Source organism: Ostrea edulis, chromosome 7 (genome assembly GCF_947568905.1).
Source record: "Ostrea edulis chromosome 7, xbOstEdul1.1, whole genome shotgun sequence".
NCBI classification, from domain to species: Eukaryota; Metazoa; Mollusca; class Bivalvia; order Ostreida; family Ostreidae; genus Ostrea; species Ostrea edulis.
In genome coordinates, this window is record NC_079170.1 from 36,160,196 (window position 1) to 36,186,137 (window position 25,942).

At 35.0% G+C, this 25,942-nt stretch overlaps 1 protein-coding gene across 3 annotated transcripts in view; it reads right to left on the reverse strand.

Annotated features, from left to right (window-relative positions):
• LOC125654647 (peroxisomal acyl-coenzyme A oxidase 1-like) overlaps nucleotides 1-25,942 on the reverse strand; it is a 42,651-nt gene that overhangs the window by 2,600 nt on the left and 14,109 nt on the right. For all 3 annotated transcript variants that reach the window (XM_048884639.2, XM_048884640.2, XM_048884641.2), the window contains 9 exons: nucleotides 12,704-12,819; nucleotides 11,518-11,687; nucleotides 11,196-11,358; nucleotides 7,228-7,418; nucleotides 6,402-6,566; nucleotides 6,153-6,258; nucleotides 5,633-5,779; nucleotides 3,359-3,429; nucleotides 2,091-2,226 (listed from right to left, as the gene is read on the reverse strand). In XM_048884639.2, the coding sequence (XP_048740596.2) occupies nucleotides 2,091-2,226; nucleotides 3,359-3,429; nucleotides 5,633-5,779; nucleotides 6,153-6,258; nucleotides 6,402-6,566; nucleotides 7,228-7,418; nucleotides 11,196-11,358; nucleotides 11,518-11,687; nucleotides 12,704-12,819 (1,265 nt within the window). The remainder of the gene's footprint in view (nucleotides 1-2,090; nucleotides 2,227-3,358; nucleotides 3,430-5,632; nucleotides 5,780-6,152; nucleotides 6,259-6,401; nucleotides 6,567-7,227; nucleotides 7,419-11,195; nucleotides 11,359-11,517; nucleotides 11,688-12,703; nucleotides 12,820-25,942) is intronic.

Sequence of the window (25,942 nt, forward strand, 5' to 3'; positions counted from 1 at the left end):
CCTCCTGTCTGCGTAATCATTACCAAATATGGAGCATCGTCAAGGTCAATGGGTGCATTGACTGTTCCGTTTAAAGTATCAAAGTGGTCAACTTTATGATATTTCAGCACTGAAATCTAGTTTATAGTTTTAAAAAATTTATAACTAGATGTTTTGGCACAACGCGAATGCCCCCGCCTGAAGTAAAGTCAAATGTAGGAAATCCAACGAAGTGTAGCGTTGAATGTGGTATTCAGTTTAACGAACCAGAACAAAACTCAAATCTGATCTGTAACTCATCAATATACACAGGCATAGAAAAATTCAGTTCAATATCTCAAGGTGTTTAGAATAAAAGTCCAGAAAACTGGTCGTAACCGTAATTTTTCTAGGTTAAAGGGACACAACTCCATCAAAAACCGTAACTCATCAATATACCCCTACCTACAAAAAATCAAATCAATATCTCTAGGCGTTTACTAATAGAAAAAAAGTTTGGAAATCTATTGTAACAGTAAGTTTTCTATGCTAAAGGGGCACAACTCCATTTAAATATTAACAAACCGAAACAAACTCAAATTCAATCTGTAACTCATCAATATACACTTGCATACAATAAATCAATTCAATATCACAAGGCGTTTAGAAAAAAAAGTCCAGGAAACGGGACAGAAGGACATACAAAGGTAACACTACACGTATATGCCCCAACCACTTTGTGGCAGGGACATAAGATATAAACAAAGAAAATGTCTTTCTTTGTTGTTTTATCAGATGATAAAGGTAGCAATCATTGCAGAAAAAATTGACATAACCCGAGTAAAACCTGCTTACGGTTCAATCTAATTAAAATTAAACTTGTATATCCGCTCCTCTACAATACGCTTGAAGCGTATCTTAGATTGATTGATTGTATCTTGCTTAACGTCTCGTTCGAGAATTTTTCACTCATATGGAGACGTCGCATATCTTAGAAGAGCGGATATACAAGTTTAATTTTAATTAGATTGGCTTAAGGTTAAGATTTTTTTCTGCATTGCTAACTACCTTGAAGTTCATGACCCAATAAAACTACAAAGAAAGCATTTTATTCTTTCAATAAATGTTCAGTCTTGTATCTTATTTAATGAATCACTGAATATTGAAATTAAAATTAATCATTACACCAAAATTTTATCTAATGACTCGTTAAGGCATCTCATATGGAGTATCACATTTCACCATCTAGAGAATAATATCAGCTCTAAACTATTTTTTAGGAATTTCATGTTTGAACTAAACCCAAGGGAAAAAGTACCAATCCAAATCAAATTGATAGGAAAAAAAATAAAAAAATAAATGTTGCTTATTTCATTATCAAGAAATTAGTTTCTTTCATAAATTCATTTACTTTGTAAAACATTTTAAAAGGGAATCTACATGTAATTCATTAATATGTTACATATTTGATATTTTATAATTCTAATTTCTGAATTTTGACAATTCCATTTTAATTTCTTTTTAAAAATATTTTTGTCTCATACAGTTGTATAAACTTTTCTAATTGACATTTTTCTTGACGATATTGGCCGCAGATTTAAAAAATACTAACAAGGAACTTTTATATTAATTTCATAAATGTTTTTTATCTCAAAATAATTAGAATGTCGGTCTGTCCCTGGGTCTTCTAGACATGATTATATATTCATATCAGCCCTGCAGTAAAAGTCATCAGATGTTACCCAGGTGACTCAAACAGTATAATGTGCAATATATGAATTAGTCAAAAGCGTCCATCAACATTTTCTAGCTTGAAAACTATACTCCATGTACATCTCCTAAGTTTTGGTGTATACAGTAAAACAAACTTATAACACACTTATAATGAATTCATGCTTATTGCAAACTGAAATTGATTCCCCAAAAAGGAAGGAAAATAACCAAGATTTTACTGGATACAACTAAGATTGGTTATAATGATCTGTTTTTCACTGGCCCTGGAGGTTTACTATACATTGTAACCATGTTTTACTGTATAATGAAGATTGGTTATAACAAACTGTTTTTCACTGGTCCAGGAGGTTTGTTGTAACTGTGTTTTAATGTATAAAAGTGATTTGAGAAATACTTGCATCTGATTGGTTGAGAGGCTCGTTTTCCGTTGATTTCAGCATTCTTTCATACACATTACCATCGTAACACCCCAGTACTGACCCCAGGGCGTCGTCATGGATATCAAAGGCATCGACCAGGGACACAGCATCTGGCCTGTTACGTGAAATACATGAGCTTTGATGAAATAAACAGTTTGCACAATTTAGTTTTACACTCTGAACAATTTGATAAACACTGTGACTAGTTTAATCTGTAAGTTGGAACCCATGGTGTTGAGCCATCTGTATATCCATGCATAGGAGCATTTTGACATACAACTCAGTAAACTACTATAAAACATGTTCTAGTCATAAACAATGTTCCTGGCCATAAACAACTTCCATTGTGATAGATCTGATATTGACATGTGCTAAATCTGATATTGACATGTGATAAATCTGATATTGACATTTGATAGATCTGATAGTGACATGTGATAAAACAGTGCCTCATAGGATTGACATGACACTGAAATAGTGCCTCATAGAATTGACTTGACACTGAAATAGTGCCTCATAGGACTGACTCAATACTGAAATAGTGCCTCATAGGACTGACTCAATATTGAAATAGTGCCTCATAGGACTGACTCAATACTGAAATAGTGCCTCATAGAATTGACTTGACACTGAAATAGTGCCTCATAGAATTGACTTGACACTGAAATAGTGCCTCATAGGACTGACTTAATACTGAAATAGTGCCTCATAGGACTGACTCAATACTGAAATAGTGCCTCATAGGACTGACTTAATACCAAAACTGTGTCATAGGACTGACTCAATACTGAAATAAAGCCTCATAGGACTGACTCAATACTAAAATAGTGCCTCATAGGACTGACTTAATACTGAATTAGTGCCTCATAGGACTGACTCGACACTGAAATAGTGCCTCATAGAATTGACTTGACACTGAAATAGTGCCTCAGAGGACTGACTTAATACCGAAACTGCCTCATAGGACTGACTCAATACTGAAATAGTGCCTCATAGGACTGACACAATACTGAAATAGTGCCTCCTAAGACTATCTCGACACTGAGATAGTGCCTCATAGGACTGACTTAATACTGAAATAGTGCATGTCTGATAAGACTGACTCAGCACTGAAATAGTGCATGTCTGAAAGGACTGACTCAGCACTGAAATATATGTAGTAAATGCTTTACAGAATATAGTGCCAGCATCATAGCTAAAACAACTGTAAACATATCACTTTATAGAATCACAATAAATGGACTCACCTGATTTCAGCTAACATCTGAACTTCCACTTCTTTCAGCCATTCCATCTGAGACAACCCAACAGCCTCAGTCTGATAAAAAATAAAGTCACATGACTGCAGTATGTAACAACAAGAGGCCCACAGGCCTCATCGGTCACCTGAATACTAGTGAAAAAGTATCACTACTTCCATGGGCTATGAAATCTAGAAAAAATTTCCTGTTCTGAATATCTAAGCTAAATTCTAATGTTCAGCAACAGTATAAAACAAGATGTGTTCTTAAAACTTCACTGCCCTCAAAAGTGTATACACTGATTAAAGGCTTTAAATAATAGGTGTATTAACATTAAAACATCAAAATATATGACTAATTTGGACTCATCCTAAAGTCATAACCCTGGGTTGTGAAATTCACCATTTCTTGTACATCCGTTTCTGCTATTTCTAAGTATGCATTTAGATTTTATACAATATCAGCAAACTTACACATAAATACTACATATACTAAGTTTGGCCCCACCCTGGGGTCAAAATCCTTACTCTGGGGAAAATCAAATCTACAATTTTGGAAAAAGACTACCTGCTTTATCCATTTAGTTTTAATTTAGTATCAAAAGCACTAAAGAAGATGTTATTTAAGTGTTTTACACATAAACACTATATAACAAGTTTGGCCCCGCCTTGGGGTCAGAACCCCTACCCAGGGGATCATAAAATTTACAATTTTGGTAGAGGCTGTCTTGCTCTACATCACTATCATTTAGTTTTTCTTACATGTGTGTGGTCATTGAGAAGAAGATTTTTGAAAATTTGTCATTTTGGGGCAGTTTTTGCCTGACCCATAGACCCCAGGGGTGCAGGAATCCTGAAATTTACGATTTATGTTCCCTTTGTTCCAAATATGTTTCATACCAAATTTGAAAAGAATTGGAATGATAGTTATCAAGAAGTTAATAATGTTTATTGTTCACACATTTAATAACTGACCATTTTGGCCCCAACTTGATACTAAACCCCTACCCCTGGGATCATCAAATTTACAATTTTGGTAAAGGACTACCTGTTCTTTCTAAATATCTATTTACTTTCAGTTTAGTATCAACTGCACTAAAGATGTTATTTAAGTGTTTTACACATAAACACTATGTAACAAGTTTGGCCCCACCCTGGGGTCAGAACCCCTACCCAGCGGATCATGAAATTTAGAATTTTGGTAGAGGCCTTCCTGCTCTACATCACTATGCATTTAGTTTTTCTTATATGTGTGTGGTTCTTGAGAAGAAAATTTGCCATTTTTGGGCAGTTTTTGCCCAGCCCCTAAGGCCCCAGGGGTGCAGGAATCCTGAAATTTACAATTTATGTCCCCCTTGTCCCAATGATGCTTCATACCAAATTTGAAAAGAATTGGAATGATAGTTATCAAGAAGAAGTTAAAAATGTCTATTGTTCACACATTTGATAACTGACCATTTTGGCCCCACCCCGATACCAAAACCCCTATCCCTGGAATAATAATATTTACAATTTTGGTAAAGGACTACCTGTTATTCCTAAATATCTAGTTACTTTCAATTTAGTATCAATAGCATTAAAGAAGATGTAATTTAAGTGTTTTACACATAAACACTATGTAACAAGTTTGCCCCCACCCTGGGGTCAGAACCCCTACCCCAGGGATCATGAAATTTACAATTTTTGTAGAAGCCTTCCTGCTCTACATTACTATGCATTTAGTTTTTCTTACATTGTGTGGTTCTTGAGAAGAAGATTTTTGAAAATTGGTCAATTTTGGGCAGTTTTTGCCCCGCCCCTAGGGCCCCAGAGGTGCTGGGGTCCTGAAATTTACAATTTATGTCCCCCTTGTCCCAATGATGCTTCATACCAAATTTGAAAAGAATTGGACTGGTAGCTATTAAGAAGAAGTTAAAAATGTTCAATTGTTAACGCACGACGGACAACTGACGACGGACGAAAACCAATTGCAATAGGTCACCTGAGTTTACTCAGTTGACCTAAAAATTCAAAAGAAAAAGTCACATGACTGTAGTACATAACAAAAATTCTAAAGAAAAAGTCACATGACTGTAGTTCTTGACAACAATTCTAAAGAAAAAGTCACATGACTGCAGTACTTGACAACAATTTTAAAGAAAAAGTCACATGACTGCAGTACTTGAAAACAATTCTAAAGAAAAAGTCACATGACTGCAGTACTTGACAATAATTCTGCTGGCACTTGAATTGTTCTTCTTGAGTATACATTCATCAAATATATTTTGATAATAACATTTACCTCCAGAAAATCTCCACCATTTTTGATAAGGTTGAACACACTGAAGAATACTTGCAAATAATGCAAAGCATTTGCAACAGGCAAGCTTGTCTGCAACTGACTCATACTCTCATTGTAGTCTTTAATCATACAGTACATCATGTGGGCCTAGAACCAATACAAATCCTCAAAAGAATTAAAGAAATTGGGCAAATTTCAAACAGCATACTTGTTTGCTATTATGCATCAGGAACAGTCAAATAGAAAAGAAAAAAGAAAAAGAAAACACAATTTGTACAAATAATCTAATAGCGTTACGTATATACATATAAACTGAAATATACAAGTGACTAATAGGTCAAATAGGCTGGGTGATTTAATTAATACCATATACTGTATATGGTTATGTATTTTGCAAAATGCACATGACATTGCCACTATAGTAAGCACCTTAGAGTAATTTCTTTTATATATGATGCTATATGAATTTTATCATTATCATATTTAAAAAAAAACAAAAAAAACAATCAGGGTGGCTAACCTTCGCTGCTCTGACTAGTTGCACCAAGTTATCATTCATGGCCACATGCTGTTTCTTTCCTGCCTCTATATCTCTCTGTAGTTTCTTTGCAGCGTTTGCAATCATTCTGATAAATCCAACAAAAACATCACTCTTATATAACTGTCACTTCTCCATTTCACTTCATTTATTGAAACCATTTCATTGTTTAATTTGGATGTTTGAAACGTGATCAAAATGATGAATCCATGATTCATTAGTGTTACTCACACATAAGCTCGGAATCTGTACACTTCACACAGTAGTCCCACATTTCTGCAGTCCCTGGGAGATTTTAGGGGACAACGGTATTCATTAGGGTCTTTGTTGAGGTAGTCTGTTGATCCGGACAGAGGTTCTTCACCCGCGGCTGCAGCGAACCTCTTCATCAAGTACCTACTCAAGTATTCTCATCTCGATATAGTACTTCCTTAGGACATTGGACAAATAATAATCAAACTAAATATCGAATGAACGTGATTTTGATTTCAATAGTGATGACCAGTAAATGAATTCATTGCTGTGAATTAATCAACCTCTCTGGAAACACTGCTACAATTTTGAATACCTTGTAAAGGGCATTTTCTGCAGTTGTCTATCTTTTGCGGATATAGGTAAAATTAACAAAAATTATGATCACAAAATATATATACATGCTTATAGGTACATATAGGAATAATGCAACAGCAGAAATTGGAATTGCAGCATAAAAGTTGCTAACATTTATGGATCAAGTCACAAAAATATCCAACCACAGAAAATACCCATTATACTGTATTCTTCACAATACCTTCAACCTTTCCCTCAGGACAAAGTGAAGATCACAAACAGTGAAATACAAAATTAAGACCAGGAGAAACAAGGACCCTTGGACACACCAGTTGTGGGATCAGGTGTCCAGGAGGAGAAAGCATCCCCTGTTGACAGGTCACACCTCACCTAGTGTCCGTGTAACAGATAACAGAGGCACCTTCACCTTAAACACCACCTCACAACACTACATGTACATACACAACACTGCTATACCAAAATCAACTAAAAATCAGAAAACACAAACCTAGCCACCTGTAGATATAACACAGTATTTTCCCCTTCCACAGTGATGAGGGACTTGGCCCCTATCACTATATCCCCTAGGGTAGATGCGGCCAGATAACCGTGTCCCCCACAGGCCTGTCTGCTGACCTCCATAACCTCCACAGTCATCTCCGAGGCGAGGGCCTTCATCCCAGCAGACTGACTGTGAATCTAAACAAAATAGTCAAATAATCATCAGAATATCAGGCCCTTCATCCCAGCAGACTGACTGTGAATCTAAAAAATTAGTCATCAGAACATCAGGCCCTTCATCCCAGCAGACTGACTGTGAATCTAAAAAAAATAGTCATCAGAACATCAGGCCCTTCATCCCAGCAGACTGACTGTGAATCTAAAACAAGAGTACCACAAACGATACATAATACGCCCATGAAATGCTTACATAAGGTGTTTTTCTTGTGCTATAATTTGTATAACTTTGCTTCAGGTAGTATCAGCCATCATGAGGCTGTGACAAACATTCATATGAACAAAGGGTCTTAGCTTAAAAATCAAGATTTTCTCAAAATGTACCAAGTTCAACCTGTAATTTTTTTCAAAAATGGAAGAAAATCAAAATTCTTTCCCAGATACACATCTTCAATACCAATACAAACACTCCACAAAATAAGATGGTCCTCACTTAAAAACCGTGGGAGGAGTTGGTCGGACAAATTATATACCCTCCATAGAATATTAATTTCCAAATAGACTAAGTTCAACAACCTGTAATTTTCTCAAAAATTGTAGAAAATCAAAATCCATCCCACATGCACATCTTCAATACTCATACAAACACTCCACAAACTAAGAAGGCTCTCATTTGAAAACTGTGGGAGGAGTAGGGCGGACAAATTATGTACCCTCCATATAATAATTATTTCCAAATAAGGGGCACAACTCCTGGAAAAAGGGTCGAAATGGATCAAAATTGCAGTATGATCTAGCGTGACCCACAAAGAAGCTACACAGTAAGTTTCAGCATGATATGTGAAAGGGAAATGAAATTATAAAGAGAAAACCCCGAACGGACGGATGGATGGACGGACGGATGGACGGACGGATGTACAGACATCGCTGAACCATAATACGTCCCGTCTAAAGAAGGGCGTATAAAAATAGTCATCTGAACATCAGGCCCTTCATCCCCGCAGACTGACTGTGAATCTTAAAAAATAGTCATCAGAACATCAGGCCCTTCATCCCAGCAGACTGACTGTGTATCTAAAAAAAATAGTCATAAGAACATCAGGCCCTTCATCCCCGCAGACTGACTGTGAATCTAAAATAAAAATAGTCATCAGAACATCAGGCCCTTCATCCCAGCAGACTGACTGTGAATCTAAAAAAATAGTCATCAGAACATCAGGCCCTTCATCCCAGCAGACTGACTGTGTATCTAAAAAAAATAGTCATAAGAACATCAGGCCCTTCATCCCAGCAGACTGACTGTGAATCTAAAATAAAAATAGTCATCAGAACATCAGGCCCTTCATCCCAGCAGACTGACTGTGAATCTAAAAAAAATAGTCATCAGAACATCAGGCCCTTCATCCCAGCAGACTGACTGTGAATCTAAAAAAAATAGTCATCAGAACATCAGGCCCTTCATCCCAGCAGACTGACTGTGAATCTAAAAAAAATAGTCATCAGAACATCAGGCCCTTCATCCCAGCAGACTGACTGTGAATCTAAAAAAAAAATAGTTATCAGAACATCAGGCCCTTCATCCCAGCAGACTGACTGTGAATCTAAAAAAAATAGTCATCAGAACACACCAGGTATCTACAGTACATTACAGACGAGAGTGTTCATACAAAGCGATGGAATTGACTTTTGACCTCAAAATCAATAGGGATTTTCTTCTCTTAATAACAAAGAAAAATGTGAAGCATCAAATCAATGGAGCAAAAATCGCTAAAACGCATCAAAGATGCGTGTGGCCAAGTTGCAGTTTGGAATGTGTTCATTGGAATGACCCTAATTTGTGAATGTGAACATTTCTGATAAAATTATGCATACTTGCATTCACAAAGTAAAAACATGCACGTATTTAATATAGTTTATAAGTATGAAGCTTTGAATGGCCGCAATAGGTATTTAGTATGATAATGACCTTGACCTTTGGCCTTTGGATTTCAAAAGCAACATGAATCTTGAATGTCATCAGGATTTGAAGTCTGATAAACATGCACCAGCAAGTACATGTATAAAAGTTAGAGGCAAGCTCAAATCTACAGTATATAGTGAAAAAGAGACATTGACCTTTGACTTCAGAATAAATAGGAACCTTCCTCTTTTGGATGTGATCAAAATATGCAAGTCTGACAAAGACGCACCAAGTAGTATGAAAGTTAGCGACCGGACAAGCTCAAATCTATGGCATTTAGTGACAGAGACCTTGACCTTTGTCCTTTTGACCTCAAAATAAATAGGAACCTTCCTCTTTTGGATGTGATAATGATATGTAAGTTTCACAAAGATGCCCCTAGTAGTATGAAAGTTAGAGACTGGACAAGCTCAAATCTATGGCATTTAGTGACAAAGTGACCTTGACCTTTGACCTCAAAATAAATAGGAACCTTCTCTTTTGGATGTGATCATGTTATGTAAGTTTCACAAAGATGCCCCTAGTAGTATGAAAGTTAGAGACTGGACAAGCTCAAATCTATGGCATTTAGTGACAAAGTGACCTTAACCTTTGACCTCAAAATAAATAAGAACCTTCTCTTTTGGATGTGATCATGTTATGTACATGTAAGTCTCACAAAGATGCACCAAACAGTATCAAAGTTAGAGACCGGACAAGCTAATTGTGGATGCTGCCCGCCCGCCCGACTGGACACTCATCCTAAGCCAATTTAAAAGCTGAGATTTGTTACGCAACTCGGCTGAAAAATGTGGCCTGTAGAGTGTCTACAAGCTTTTTGTATGAAGTCCCTTAATGGTCTTAACTTTTGAGCTTTATGATAGATTATCAGCCACTTCATTGTTATTCCAAGTCCTTTGAGTTGTAAAACAAATATGGTATTATTTTCTCTCTGACTAAAATGTCACTTTTTCATCGATTTGGTTTAATTGTACCACGTGATTGCTGTACATATCACTTTATCCCGCTTCAGACAAATTCGTAGATAATTGATGGGATAAAAGCTAATCACATGACGCCCTGAAATTTTTTATATTAAAATGTAGGTCTCCATCCGAACAGTATATTAGTTTGACAACTGTAATGTCAGTTAACAAATCACATGCCCCCCTCCCCCCCCCCCCCCCCCCCCCCCCCCCCCCCCCCCTGAAATTTTCAATATAGCGTCTCCATTCAGAGAGTTTGGCAACTTATGAATCATATAACGACTCAAAATTTCAATACACTGTCTCCGTGCAAGGGTGGTATGCCAGCTACCGTAGCTTTTAATGTATGTCTGTATTCAATCTTAACATACATGATTTGTTTATTTAATGTTAGTGCTCATATTTTTAATTGTGATGTTTTGATTACAAACTTAAGTATATATGATTTTTGATGTGACACATGCATTTGTAATTCAATTTAGTAATTGAATAATATATATCAAAGATGTTACTGAAATCTCAACAAATTCTAAAGGTCTTCCGTGGGATATATTTGTTACAAAGTCAGTTTGGGACACAATACAGAGTCATCCAGGGTGTGAAATGGAAATCCGTATGCGGACTCGGCTTTGCCTTGCCCAATACCAATTTCCCTTTCACACCCTGAATGACTCCGTATTACATCCCAAACTGACTGTGTAACTAATAATATCTGGCAGGGACCTCTTACAGTCGACAATATGGTGGAATCACAACCAAATCAAACATGTTTCTATCAATCATCTATATTGCTTCGCCTCGCCGTTTATGACATTAATCAACCCGATATATATCCGTAGACAGTCACTACAAACCTAATAAATAATATTGTACCTCTGGTAAGTTTTTGTAGTTTCCTTTCATCATCTCAGCATGGATTCTCGTGTACCGGTTCCTGAGAGTCTTGGAGATGAAAAACAGAGCATAAGACGTGGCAAGACAGGGGAACACTTTGTACTGCTGTGTCTGGTAGTCCAAAATTTTACTCTCCTCTTGACTATAATAACCAACAAAATTTATTAAGGATTAGACAGGTTTCACTGTATAAGAAATTTTATTGTTAAATTTGGTTCATTCTGTTATCATGTTAGTTAATTTGCCAATGCCCTTAAAGTTTTAATGAAATATTCCATAACTGGGTTTATGTACAACCTACCTAGAATCCAATTTTGACTGCCTACGGATGGCTGAGTAACGGACAGCTATGGTGCTGGCATTACTGAGACTAATAAAGCACCACAGCACAATCTCAACCCTCACCAAAATCATGGCAGAGTAGTTTCCCTTGCTTGGTCCTCTGGAGGTGAACTGTCCTTCTCTACTAACCTTACAACAAAATCAAATCCACATCAAAACAATCACTCGGATTAATCTGCATTTAGTCAATTATTCTAACCTTTAATACAAATTCTAATTGGATATTGCTAAGTTTAACACTTCTACTAATTGGATATTGGTGAGCTGAACACTTCCATTAAACAGATATTTCTTAGATGAACACTTATTGGTGAGTTGAACACTTCTATTAATTGGATATTGGTGAGTTGAACACTTATTGGTGAGTTGAACACTTCTATTAATTGGATATTTGTTAGATGAACACTTCTATTAATTGAATATTGGTGAGTTGAGCACTTCTATCAATAGGTTGAACTCTACAGTAACTATTAATTGGAAATTAACGAGTTGAACTCTACTAATTAGAAATTGGTGAGTTTTGTAACAAATACTTTAAGTACAAGTTGCAATTGCAACAATAACGTCTTGATGAGAAAGAGTATTGGACTGTAGCAATTTAAAGGTTCTGAAAAAAGTTGTAGCCACCTGTACAACCAATCAATAGTTGATCCTATAATTTCATATTTATGAAAGAATTCAACATTGAAAAATTCCCAATATCCAAAAAAAGACTATGAATTTTCTCACATCAAATGGTTACAAAGTAGCAATTATTTGACATGAAAACCACTGGATGTAATGATAGATAGTATCGTTTCAGTAAATGAAGCATGACGCTTCGCTTGATTGAGCGTGCAAACGTTTGGGCAAGGCTTCTCATAGATTTCAATGAAACAGGTTTTACTTTCATTCTCAGTGACCAATCACATTGACAAAATGACATAGCATGGTCATCCAAACTCGCTTTTATTGAATTCAAGGGGTCAATTTGCACGCTCAATCAAGTGAAGTGGCACCCTGTTATTTTCACAATAATATTTAATCATAATGCAACCTTCTAAATAAATCAAAACTGAAAAAAAAACAAATATAAATTCAAATTTGTTTGTGAACTTTGTCTAAATGTTAAGGCTTTATTGAAACGTGTGAGAATACATCAATACCTGTGCGTTTTTCATTAACATGTTCTCTCTTGGGATACGGACATTGTTCAGTATGAGGTACCCATTGTCTACGTGATTCATAGACAGTTTGGGGCCAATGTCTCCAACCCCGATTCCTAAATCAAAAGACATGAAGATAAGTTAGCTTTCAATATACACCAGTTAATTCTGAATCACATTCTAAATATTACCATCAATGAATAAGCAATTACTGAGCTGCTCAATAGATCCCTTGTGGAACTCTTTTGTTCCCTTTTAGCACTGGGACGTATTTCTGTACATTACATGTAACTCTTTGAATTCTATTACATAGTTAACTCTAAAGCTCTAATAAACTGCCTGAAATACTGAAATACCACAAGTCTGGAACTTAAAAAAAAGTCCCTTATGACATGCTTTATTAAATGCCTTCAATACATCAAAAATACAGAATGATTTTCCTTCATCAGTACTTTTTGCAATATCATATGTTTTAAGTATATGATAAACAGTTAAAAGACCTGGAAGGAATCCAGCTTAATAATATTGTTACTGTAAAAATAATTGTACAATACTTTGAAAATAATTCCTTCTAATATATGATGTTTGTGATTAAATACAGGAGTATTGTGTTTACCTTTTATGTGATTCTATACAGGTGTGTTGTGTTTATGTGACACTATACAGGTCTGTTGTGCTTACCTGTATGTGAATATATTACAGGTGTGTTGTGTTTATGTGATTCTATACAGGTGTGTTGTGTTTATGTGACACTATACAGGTGTGTTGTGTTTACCTGTATGTGAATATATTACAGGTGTGTTGTGTTTATGTGATTCTATACAGGTGTGTTGTGTTTATGTGACACTATACAGGTGTGTTGTGTTTATGTGACTCTATACAGGTGTGTTGTGTTTATGACTCTATACAGGTGTGTTGTGTTTATGTGATTCTATACAGGTGTGCTGTGTTTATGTGACACTATACAGGTGTGTTGTGTTTATGTGACTCTATACAGGTGTGTTGTGTTTATGTGATTCTATACAGGTGTGTTGTGTTTATGACTCTATACAGGTGTGTTGTGTTTATGTGAATATATTACAGGTGTGTTGTGTTTATGACTCTATACAGGTGTGTTGTGTTTATGTGACACTATACAGGTGTGTTGTATTTATGTGACACTATACAGGTGTGTTGTGTGTCTGTGACTCTATACAGGTGTGTTGTATTTACGTGATTCTATACAGGTGTGTTGTGTGTCTGTGACACTATACAGGTGTGTTGTGTTTATGTGACTATATACAGGTGTGTTGTATTTATGTGATTCTATACAGGTGTGTTGTATTTATGTGATTCTATACAGGTGTGTTGTATTTATGTGATTCTATACAGGTGTGTTGTGTTTATGTGATTCTATACAGGTGTGTTGTGTTTATGTGATTCTATACAGGTGTGTTGTATTTATGTGATTCTATACAGGTGTGTTGTATTTATGTGATTCTATACAAGTGTGTTGTATTTATGTGATTCTATACAGGTGTGTTGTGTTTATGTGACACTATACAGGTGTGTTGTATTTATGTGATTCTATACAGGTGTGTTGTGTTTATGTGACACTATACAGGTGTGTTGTGTTTATGTGAATATATTACAGGTGTGTTGTGTTTATGTGATTCTATACAGGTGTGTTGTGTGTCTGTGACACTATACAGGTGTGTTGTATTTATGTGATTCTATACAGGTGTGTTGTGTTTATGTGACACTATACAGGTGTGTTGTGTTTATGTGATTCTATACAGGTGTGTTGTATTTATGTGATTCTATACAGGTGTGTTGTATTTATGTGATTCTATACAGGTGTGTTGTGTTTATGTGATTCTATACAGGTGTGTTGTATTTATGTGATTATATATAGGTGTGTTGTATTTATGTGACTCTATACAGGTGTGTTGTATTTATGTGATTATATATAGGTGTGTTGTGTTTATGACACTATACAGGTGTGTTGTCTTTATATGACTATATACAGGTGTGTTGTATTTATGCGATTCTATACAAGTGTGCTGTGTTTATGATTCTATACAGGTGTGTTGTGTGTCTGTGACATTATACAGGTGTGTTATGTTTATGTGATTCTATACAGGTGTGTTGTGTTTATGATTCTATACAGGTGTGTTGTGTTTATGTGACTATATAAAGGTGTGTTGTGTTTATGTGATTCTATACAGGTGTGTTGTATTTATGTGATTCTATACAGGTGTGTTGTTTTTATGTGACACTATACAGGTGTGTTGTATTTATGTGATTCTATACAGGTGTGTTGTATTTATGTGATTCTATACAGGTGTGTTGTGTTTATGTGATTCTATACAGGTGTGTTGTGTTTATGTGATTCTATACAGGTGTGTTGTATTTATGTGATTCTATACAGGTGTGTTGTATTTATGTGATTCTATACAGGTGTGTTGTGTTTATGTGACACTATACAGGTGTGTTGTGTTTATGTGACTATATACAGGTGTGTTGTGTTTATGTGACTATATACAGGTGTGTTGTATTTATGTGACTATATACAGGTGTGTTGTATTTATGTGACTCTATACAGGTGTGTTGTATTTATGTGATTCTATACAGGTGTGTTGTATTTATGTGATTCTATACAGGTGTGTTGTATTTATGTGATTCTATACAGGTGTGTTGTGTTTATGTGATTCTATACAGGTGTGTTGTATTTATGTGATTCTATACAGGTGTGTTGTGTTTATGTGATTCTATACAGGTGTGTTGTGTTTATGTGATTCTATACAGGTGTGTTGTATTTATGTGATTCTATACAGGTGTGTTGTGTGTCTGTGACACTATACAGGTGTGTTGTGTTTATGTGATTCTATACAGGTGTGTTGTGTTTATGTGACTCTATACAGGTATGTTGTGTTTATGTGACACTATACAGGTGTGTTGTATTTATGTGACACTATACAGGTGTGTTGTATTTATGTGATTCTATACAGGTGTGTTGTGTGTCTGTGACACTATACAGGTGTGTTGTGTTTATGTGATTCTATACAGGTGTGTTGTATTTATGTGATTCTATACAGGTGTGTTGTATTTATGTGATTCTATACAGGTGTGTTGTGTTTATGTGATTCTATACAGGTGTGTTGTATTTATGTGATTCTATACAGGTGTGTTGTATTTATGTGATTCTATACAGGTGTGTTGTATTTATGTGATTCTATACAGGTGTGTTGTGTTTATGTGATTCTATACAGGTGTGTTGTATTTATGTGACTCTATACAGGTGTGTTGTATTTATGTGACTCTATACAGGTGTGTTGTATTTATGTGATTCTATACAGGTGTGTTGTATTTATGTGACTCTATACAGGTGTGTTGTATTTATGTGACTCTATACAGGTGTGTTGTGTTTATGTGATTCTATACAGGTGTGTTGTATTTATGTGAATATATTACAGGTGTGTTGTGCTTATGTGATTCTATACAGGTGTGTTGTATTTATGTGACTCTATACAGGTGTGTTGTGTTTACGACTCTATACAGGTGTGTTGTGTTTATGTGATTCTATACAGGTGTGTTGTATTTATGTGATTCTATACAGGTGTGTTGTATTTATGTGACTCTATACAGGTGTGTTGTGTTTATGTGATTCTATACAGGTGTGTTGTATTTATGTGATTCTATACAGGTGTGTTGTATTTATGTGATTCTAAACAGGTGTGTTGTATTTATGTGATTCTATACAGGTGTGTTGTGTTTATGTGATTCTATACAGGTGTGTTGTGTTTATGTGATTCTATACAGGTGTGTTGTGTTTATGTGACACTATACAGGTGTGTTGTGTTTATGTGATTCTATACAGGTGTGTTGTGTTTATGTGACTCTATACAGGTGTGTTGTATTTATGTGACACTATACAGGTGTGTTGTATTTATGTGATTCTATACAGGTGTGTTGTGTGTCTGTGACACTATACAGGTGTGTTGTATTTATGTGATTCTATACAGGTGTGTTGTATTTATGTGATTCTATACAGGTGTGTTGTGTTTATGTGACACTATACAGGTGTGTTGTATTCATGTGATTCTATACAGGTGTGTTGTATTTATGTGATTCTATACAGGTGTGTTGTGTTTATGTGACACTATACAGGTGTGTTGTATTTATGTGATTCTATACAGGTGTGTTGTATTTATGTGACTCTATACAGGTGTGTTGTGTTTATGTGATTCTATACAGGTGTGTTGTGTTTATGATTATATACAGGTGTGTTGTGTTTATGTGATTCTATACAGGTGTGTTGTATTTATGTGATTCTATACAGGTGTGTTGTATTTATGTGATTCTATACAGGTGTGTTGTGTTTATGTGATTCTATACAGGTGTGTTGTATTTATGTGATTCTATACAGGTGTGTTGTATTTATGTGATTCTATACAGGTGTGTTGTGTTTATGTGATTCTATACAGGTGTGTTGTATTTATGTGATTCTATACAGGTGTGTTGTATTTATGTGATTCTATACAGGTGTGTTGTGTTTATGTGATTCTATACAGGTGTGTTGTATTTATGTGATTCTATACAGGTGTGTTGTATTTATGTGATTCTATACAGGTGTGTTGTGTTTATGTGATTCTATACAGGTGTGTTGTGTTTATGTGATTCTATACAGGTGTGTTGTATTTATGTGACTCTATACAGGTGTGTTGTGTTTATGACTCTATACAGGTGTGTTGTGTTTATGTGATTCTATACAGGTGTGTTGTATTTATGTGATTCTATACAGGTGTGTTGTGTTTATGTGATTCTATACAGGTGTGTTGTATTTATGTGACTCTATACAGGTGTGTTGTATTTATGTGACTCTATACAGGTGTGTTGTATTTATGTGATTCTATACAGGTGTGTTGTATTTATGTGACTCTATACAGGTGTGTTGTATTTATGTGACTCTATACAGGTGTGTTGTGTTTATGTGATTCTATACAGGTGTGTTGTATTTATGTGAATATATTACAGGTGTGTTGTGTTTATGTGATTCTATACAGGTGTGTTGTATTTATGTGACTCTATACAGGTGTGTTGTGTTTATGACTCTATACAGGTGTGTTGTGTTTATGTGATTCTATACAGGTGTGTTGTATTTATGTGATTCTATACAGGTGTGTTGTATTGATGTGATTCTATACAGGTGTGTTGTGTTTATGTGATTCTATACAGGTGGGTTGTGTTTATGTGATTCTATACAGGTGTGTTGTATTTATGTGATTCTATACAGGTGTGTTGTATTTATGTGATTCTATACAGGTGTGTTGTATTTATGTGATTCTATACAGGTGTGTTGTGTTTATGTGATTCTATACAGGTGTGTTGTATTTATGTGACTCTATACAGGTGTGTTGTATTTATGTGACTCTATACAGGTGTGTTGTATTTATGTGATTCTATACAGGTGTGTTGTATTTATGTGACTCTATACAGGTGTGTTGTGTTTATGTGACACTATACAGGTGTGTTGTATTTATGTGATTCTATACAGGTGTGTTGTGTGTCTGTGACACTATACAGGTGTGTTGTATTTATGTGATTCTATACAGGTGTGTTGTATTTATGTGACACTATACAGGTGTGTTGTGTTTATGTGACTATATACAGGTGTGTTGTGTTTATGTGATTATATACAGGTGTGTTGTGTGTCTGTGACACTATACAGGTGTGTTGTATTTATGTGATTCTATACAGGTGTGTTGTATTTATGTGATTCTATACAGGTGTGTTGTGTTTATGTGATTCTATACAGGTGTGTTGTGTTTATGTGACTATATACAGGTGTGTTGTATTTATGTGATTCTATACAGGTGTGTTGTGTTTATGTGATTCTATACAGGTGTGTTGTATTTATGTGATTCTATACAGGTGTGTTGTGTTTATGTGATTCTATACAGGTGTGTTGTATTTATGTGACTCTGTACAGGTGTGTTGTGTTTATGTGATTCTATACAGGTGTGTTGTATTTATGTGATTCTATACAGGTGTGTTGTATTTATGTGACTCTATACAGGTGTGTTGTATTTATGTGACTCTATACAGGTGTGTTGTGTTTATGTGACACTATACAGGTGTGTTGTATTTATGTGATTCTATACAGGTGTGTTGTGTTTATGTGATTCTATACAGGTGTGTTGTATTTATGTGATTCTATACAGGTGTGTTGTGTTTATGTGATTCTATACAGGTGTGTTGTGTTTATGTGATTCTATACAGGTGTGTTGTGTTTATGTGACACTATACAGGTGTGTTGTGTTTATGTGATTCTATACAGGTGTGTTGTGTTTATGTGACTCTATACAGGTGTGTTGTATTTATGTGACACTATACAGGTGTGTTGTATTTATGTGATTCTACACAGGTGTGTTGTGTGTCTGTGACACTATACAGGTGTGTTGTATTTATGTGATTCTATACAGGTGTGTTGTATTTATGCGATTCTATACAGGTGTGTTGTGTTTATGTGACACTATACAGGTGTGTTGTATTTATGTGATTCTATACAGGTGTGTTGTATTTATGTGATTCTATACAGGTGTGTTGTGTTTATGTGACACTATACAGGTGTGTTGTATTTATGTGATTCTATACAGGTGTGTTGTATTTATGTGACTCTATACAGGTGTGTTGTGTTTATGTGATTCTATACAGGTGTGTTGTGTTTATGATTCTATACAGGTGTGTTGTGTTTATGTGATTCTATACAGGTGTGTTGTATTTATGTGATTCTATACAGGTGTGTTGTATTTATGTGATTCTATACAGGTGTGTTGTATTTATGTGACTCTGTACAGGTGTGTTGTGTTTATGTGATTCTATACAGGTGTGTTGTATTTATGTGATTCTATACAGGTGTGTTGTATTTATGTGACTCTATACAGGTGTGTTGTATTTATGTGACTCTATACAGGTGTGTTGTGTTTATGTGACACTATACAGGTGTGTTGTGTTTATGTGATTCTATACAGGTGTGTTGTGTTTATGTGATTCTATACAGGTGTGTTGTATTTATGTGATTCTATACAGGTGTGTTGTGTTTATGTGATTCTATACAGGTGTGTTGTGTTTATGTGATTCTATACAGGTGTGTTGTGTTTATGTGACACTATACAGGTGTGTTGTGTTTATGTGATTCTATACAGGTGTGTTGTGTTTATGTGACTCTATACAGGTGTGTTGTATTTATGTGACACTATACAGGTGTGTTGTATTTATGTGATTCTACACAGGTGTGTTGTGTGTCTGTGACACTATACAGGTGTGTTGTATTTATGTGATTCTATACAGGTGTGTTGTATTTATGCGATTCTATACAGGTGTGTTGTGTTTATGTGACACTATACAGGTGTGTTGTATTTATGTGATTCTATACAGGTGTGTTGTATTTATGTGATTCTATACAGGTGTGTTGTGTTTATGTGACACTATACAGGTGTGTTGTATTTATGTGATTCTATACAGGTGTGTTGTATTTATGTGACTCTATACAGGTGTGTTGTGTTTATGTGATTCTATACAGGTGTGTTGTGTTTATGATTCTATACAGGTGTGTTGTGTTTATGTGATTCTAAACAGGTGTGTTGTATTTATGTGATTCTATACAGGTGTGTTGTATTTATGTGATTCTATACAGGTGTGTTGTGTTTATGTGATTCTATACAGGTGTGTTGTATTTATGTGATTCTATACAGGTGTGTTGTATTTATGTGATTCTATACAGGTGTGTTGTGTTTATGTGATTCTATACAGGTGTGTTGTATTTATGTGATTCTATACAGGTGTGTTGTATTTATGTGATTCTATACAGGTGTGTTGTGTTTATGTGATTCTATACAGGTGTGTTGTATTTATGTGATTCTATACAGGTGTGTTGTATTTATGTGACTCTATACAGGTGTGTTGTATTTATGTGATTCTATACAGGTGTGTTGTATTTATGTGACTCTATACAGGTGTGTTGTATTTATGTGACTCTATACAGGTGTGTTGTGTTTATGTGACACTATACAGGTGTGTTGTATTTATGTGAATATATTACAGGTGTGTTGTGTTTATGTGATTCTATACAGGTGTGTTGTATTTATGTGACTCTATACAGGTGTGTTGTGTTTATGACTCTATACAGGTGTGTTGTGTTTATGTGATTCTATACAGGTGTGTTGTATTTATGTGATTCAATACAGGTGTGTTGTATTTATGTGATTCTATACAGGTGTGTTGTATTTATGTGACTCTATACAGGTGTGTTGTATTTATGTGATTCTATACAGGTGTGTTGTATTGATGTGATTCTATACAGGTGTGTTGTATTTATGTGATTCTATACAGGTGTGTTGTGTTTATGTGATTCTATACAGGTGTGTTGTATTTATGTGATTCTATACAGGTGTGTTGTGTTTATGTGATTCTATACAGGTGTGTTGTGTTTATGTGATTCTATACAGGTGTGTTGTGTGTCTGTGACACTATACAGGTGTGTTGTGTTTATGTGATTCTATACAGGTGTGTTGTGTTTATGTGACTCTATACAGGTGTGTTGTGTTTATGTGACACTATACAGGTGTGTTGTATTTATGTGACACTATACAGGTGTGTTGTATTTATGTGATTCTATACAGGTGTGTTGTGTGTCTGTGACATTATACAGGTGTGTTGTGTTTATGTGATTCTATACAGGTGTGTTGTATTTATGTGATTCTATACAGGTGTGTTGTATTTATGTGATTCTATACAGGTGTGTTGTGTTTATGTGATTCTATACAGGTGTGTTGTATTTATGTGATTCTATACAGGTGTGTTGTATTTATGTGATTCTATACAAGTGTGTTGTATTTATGTGATTCTATACAGGTGTGTTGTGTTTATGTGATTCTATACAGGTGTGTTGTATTTATGTGACTCTATACAGGTGTGTTGTATTTATGTGACTCTATACAGGTGTGTTGTATTTATGTGACTCTATACAGGTGTGTTGTATTTATGTGATTCTATACAGGTGTGTTGTATTTATGTGACTCTATACAGGTGTGTTGTATTTATGTGACTCTATACAGGTGTGTTGTGTTTATGTGATTCTATACAGGTGTGTTGTATTTATGTGAATATATTACAGGTGTGTTGTGTTTATGTGATTCTATACAGGTGTGTTGTATTTATGTGACTCTATACAGGTGTGTTGTGTTTATGACTCTATACAGGTGTGTTGTGTTTATGTGATTCTATACAGGTGTGTTGTATTTATGTGATTCTATACAGGTGTGTTGTATTTATGTGATTCTATACAGGTGTGTTGTGTTTATGTGACACTATACAGGTGTGTTGTATTTATGTGATTCTATACAGGTGTGTTGTATTTATGTGATTCTATACAGGTGTGTTGTGTTTATGTGACACTATACAGGTGTGTTGTATTTATGTGATTCTATACAGGTGTGTTGTATTTATGTGACTCTATACAGGTGTGTTGTGTTTATGTGATTCTATACAGGTGTGTTGTGTTTATGATTATATACAGGTGTGTTGTGTTTATGTGATTCTATACAGGTGTGTTGTATTTATGTGATTCTATACAGGTGTGTTGTATTTATGTGATTCTATACAGGTGTGTTGTGTTTATGTGATTCTATACAGGTGTGTTGTATTTATGTGATTCTATACAGGTGTGTTGTATTTATGTGATTCTATACAGGTGTGTTGTGTTTATGTGATTCTATACAGGTGTGTTGTATTTATGTGATTCTATACAGGTGTGTTGTATTTATGTGATTCTATACAGGTGTGTTGTGTTTATGTGATTCTATACAGGTGTGTTGTATTTATGTGATTCTATACAGGTGTGTTGTATTTATGTGACTCTATACAGGTGTGTTGTATTTATGTGATTCTATACAGGTGTGTTGTATTTATGTGACTCTATACAGGTGTGTTGTATTTATGTGACTCTATACAGGTGTGTTGTGTTTATGTGACACTATACAGGTGTGTTGTATTTATGTGAATATATTACAGGTGTGTTGTGTTTATGTGATTCTATACAGGTGTGTTGTATTTATGTGACTCTATACAGGTGTGTTGTGTTTATGACTCTATACAGGTGTGTTGTGTTTATGTGATTCTATACAGGTGTGTTGTATTTATGTGATTCTATACAGGTGTGTTGTATTTATGTGACTCTATACAGGTGTGTTGTATTTATGTGATTCTATACAGGTGTGTTGTATTTATGTGATTCTATACAGGTGTGTTGTATTTATGTGATTCTATACAGGTGTGTTGTGTTTATGTGATTCTATACAGGTGTGTTGTATTTATGTGATTCTATACAGGTGTGTTGTGTTTATGTGATTCTATACAGGTGTGTTGTATTTATGTGATTCTATACAGGTGTGTTGTGTTTATGTGACACTATACAGGTGTGTTGTATTTATGTGATTCTATACAGGTGTGTTGTGTGTCTGTGACACTATACAGGTGTGTTGTGTTTATGTGATTCTATACAGGTGTGTTGTGTGTCTGTGACACTATACAGGTGTGTTGTGTTTATGTGATTCTATACAGGTGTGTTGTGTTTATGTGACTCTATACAGGTGTGTTGTGTTTATGTGACACTATACAGGTGTGTTGTATTTATGTGATTCTATACAGGTGTGTTGTATTTATGTGATTATATATAGGTGTGTTGTATTTATGTGACTCTATACAGGTGTGTTGTATTTATGTGATTATATATAGGTGTGTTGTGTTTATGACACTATACAGGTGTGTTGTCTTTATATGACTATACACAGGCGTGTTGTATTTATGTGATTCTATACAGGTGTGCTGTGTTTATGATTCTATACAGGTGTGTTGTGTGTCTGTGACACTATACAGGTGTGTTATGTTTATGTGATTCTATACAGGTGTGTTGTGTTTATGATTCTATACAGGTGTGTTGTGTTTATGTGACTATATACAGGTGTGTTGTGTTTATGTGATTCTATACAGGTGTGTTGTATTTATGTGATTCTATACAGGTGTGTTGCATTTATGTGATTCTATACAGGTGTGTTGTATTTATGTGATTCTATACAGGTGTGTTGTATTTATGTGATTCTATACAGGTGTGTTGTATTTATGTGATTCTATACAGGTGTGTTGTGTTTATGTGATTCTATACAGGTGTGTTGTATTTATGTGATTCTATACAGGTGTGTTGTGTTTATGTGATTCTATACAGGTGTGTTGTATTTATGTGATTCTATACAGGTGTGTTGTGTGTCTGTGACACTATACAGGTGTGTTGTGTTTATGTGATTCTATACAGGTGTGTTGTGTTTATGTGACTCTATACAGGTATGTTGTGTTTATGTGACACTATACAGGTGTGTTGTATTTATGTGACACTATACAGGTGTGTTGTATTTATGTGATTCTATACAGGTGTGTTGTGTGTCTGTGACACTATACAGGTGTGTTGTGTTTATGTGATTCTATACAGGTGTGTTGTATTTATGTGATTCTATACAGGTGTGTTGTATTTATGTGACTCTATACAGGTGTGTTGTGTTTATGTGACACTATACAGGTGTGTTGTATTTATGTGAATATATTACAGGTGTGTTGTGTTTCTGTGATTCTATACAGGTGTGTTGTATTTATGTGACTCTATACAGGTGTGTTGTGTTTATGACTCTATACAGGTGTGTTGTGTTTATGTGATTCTATACAGGTGTGTTGTATTTATGTGATTCTATACAGGTGTGTTGTGTTTATGTGATTCTATACAGGTGTGTTGTATTTATGTGACTCTATACAGGTGTGTTGTATTTATGTGACTCTATACAGGTGTGTTGTATTTATGTGATTCTATACAGGTGTGTTGTATTTATGTGACTCTATACAGGTGTGTTGTATTTATGTGACTCTATACAGGTGTGTTGTGTTTATGTGATTCTATACAGGTGTGTTGTATTTATGTGAATATATTACAGGTGTGTTGTGTTTATGTGATTCTATACAGGTGTGTTGTATTTATGTGACTCTATACAGGTGTGTTGTGTTTATGACTCTATACAGGTGTGTTGTGTTTATGTGATTCTATACAGGTGTGTTGTATTTATGTGATTCTATACAGGTGTGTTGTATTTATGTGACTCTATACAGGTGGGTTGTGTTTATGTGATTCTATACAGGTGTGTTGTATTTATGTGATTCTATACAGGTGTGTTGTATTTATGTGATTCTATACAGGTGTGTTGTATTTATGTGATTCTATACAGGTGTGTTGTGTTTATGTGATTCTATACAGGTGTGTTGTATTTATGTGACTCTATACAGGTGTGTTGTATTTATGTGACTCTATACAGGTGTGTTGTATTTATGTGATTCTATACAGGTGTGTTGTATTTATGTGACTCTATACAGGTGTGTTGTGTTTATGTGACACTATACAGGTGTGTTGTATTTATGTGATTCTATACAGGTGTGTTGTGTGTCTGTGACACTATACAGGTGTGTTGTATTTATGTGATTCTATACAGGTGTGTTGTATTTATGTGACACTATACAGGTGTGTTGTGTTTATGTGACTATATACAGGTGTGTTGTGTTTATGTGACTATATACAGGTGTGTTGTGTGTCTGTGACACTATACAGGTGTGTTGTATTTATGTGATTCTATACAGGTGTGTTGTATTTATGTGATTCTATACAGGTGTGTTGTGTTTATGTGATTCTATACAGGTGTGTTGTGTTTATGTGACTATATACAGGTGTGTTGTATTTATGTGATTCTATACAGGTGTGTTGTGTTTATGTGATTCTATACAGGTGTGTTGTATTTATGTGATTCTATACAGGTGTGTTGTGTTTATGTGATTCTATACAGGTGTGTTGTATTTATGTGACTCTGTACAGGTGTGTTGTGTTTATGTGATTCTATACAGGTGTGTTGTATTTATGTGATTCTATACAGGTGTGTTGTATTTATGTGACTCTATACAGGTGTGTTGTATTTATGTGACTCTATACAGGTGTGTTGTGTTTATGTGACACTATACAGGTGTGTTGTATTTATGTGATTCTATACAGGTGTGTTGTGTTTATGTGATTCTATACAGGTGTGTTGTATTTATGTGATTCTATACAGGTGTGTTGTGTTTATGTGATTCTATACAGGTGTGTTGTGTTTATGTGATTCTATACAGGTGTGT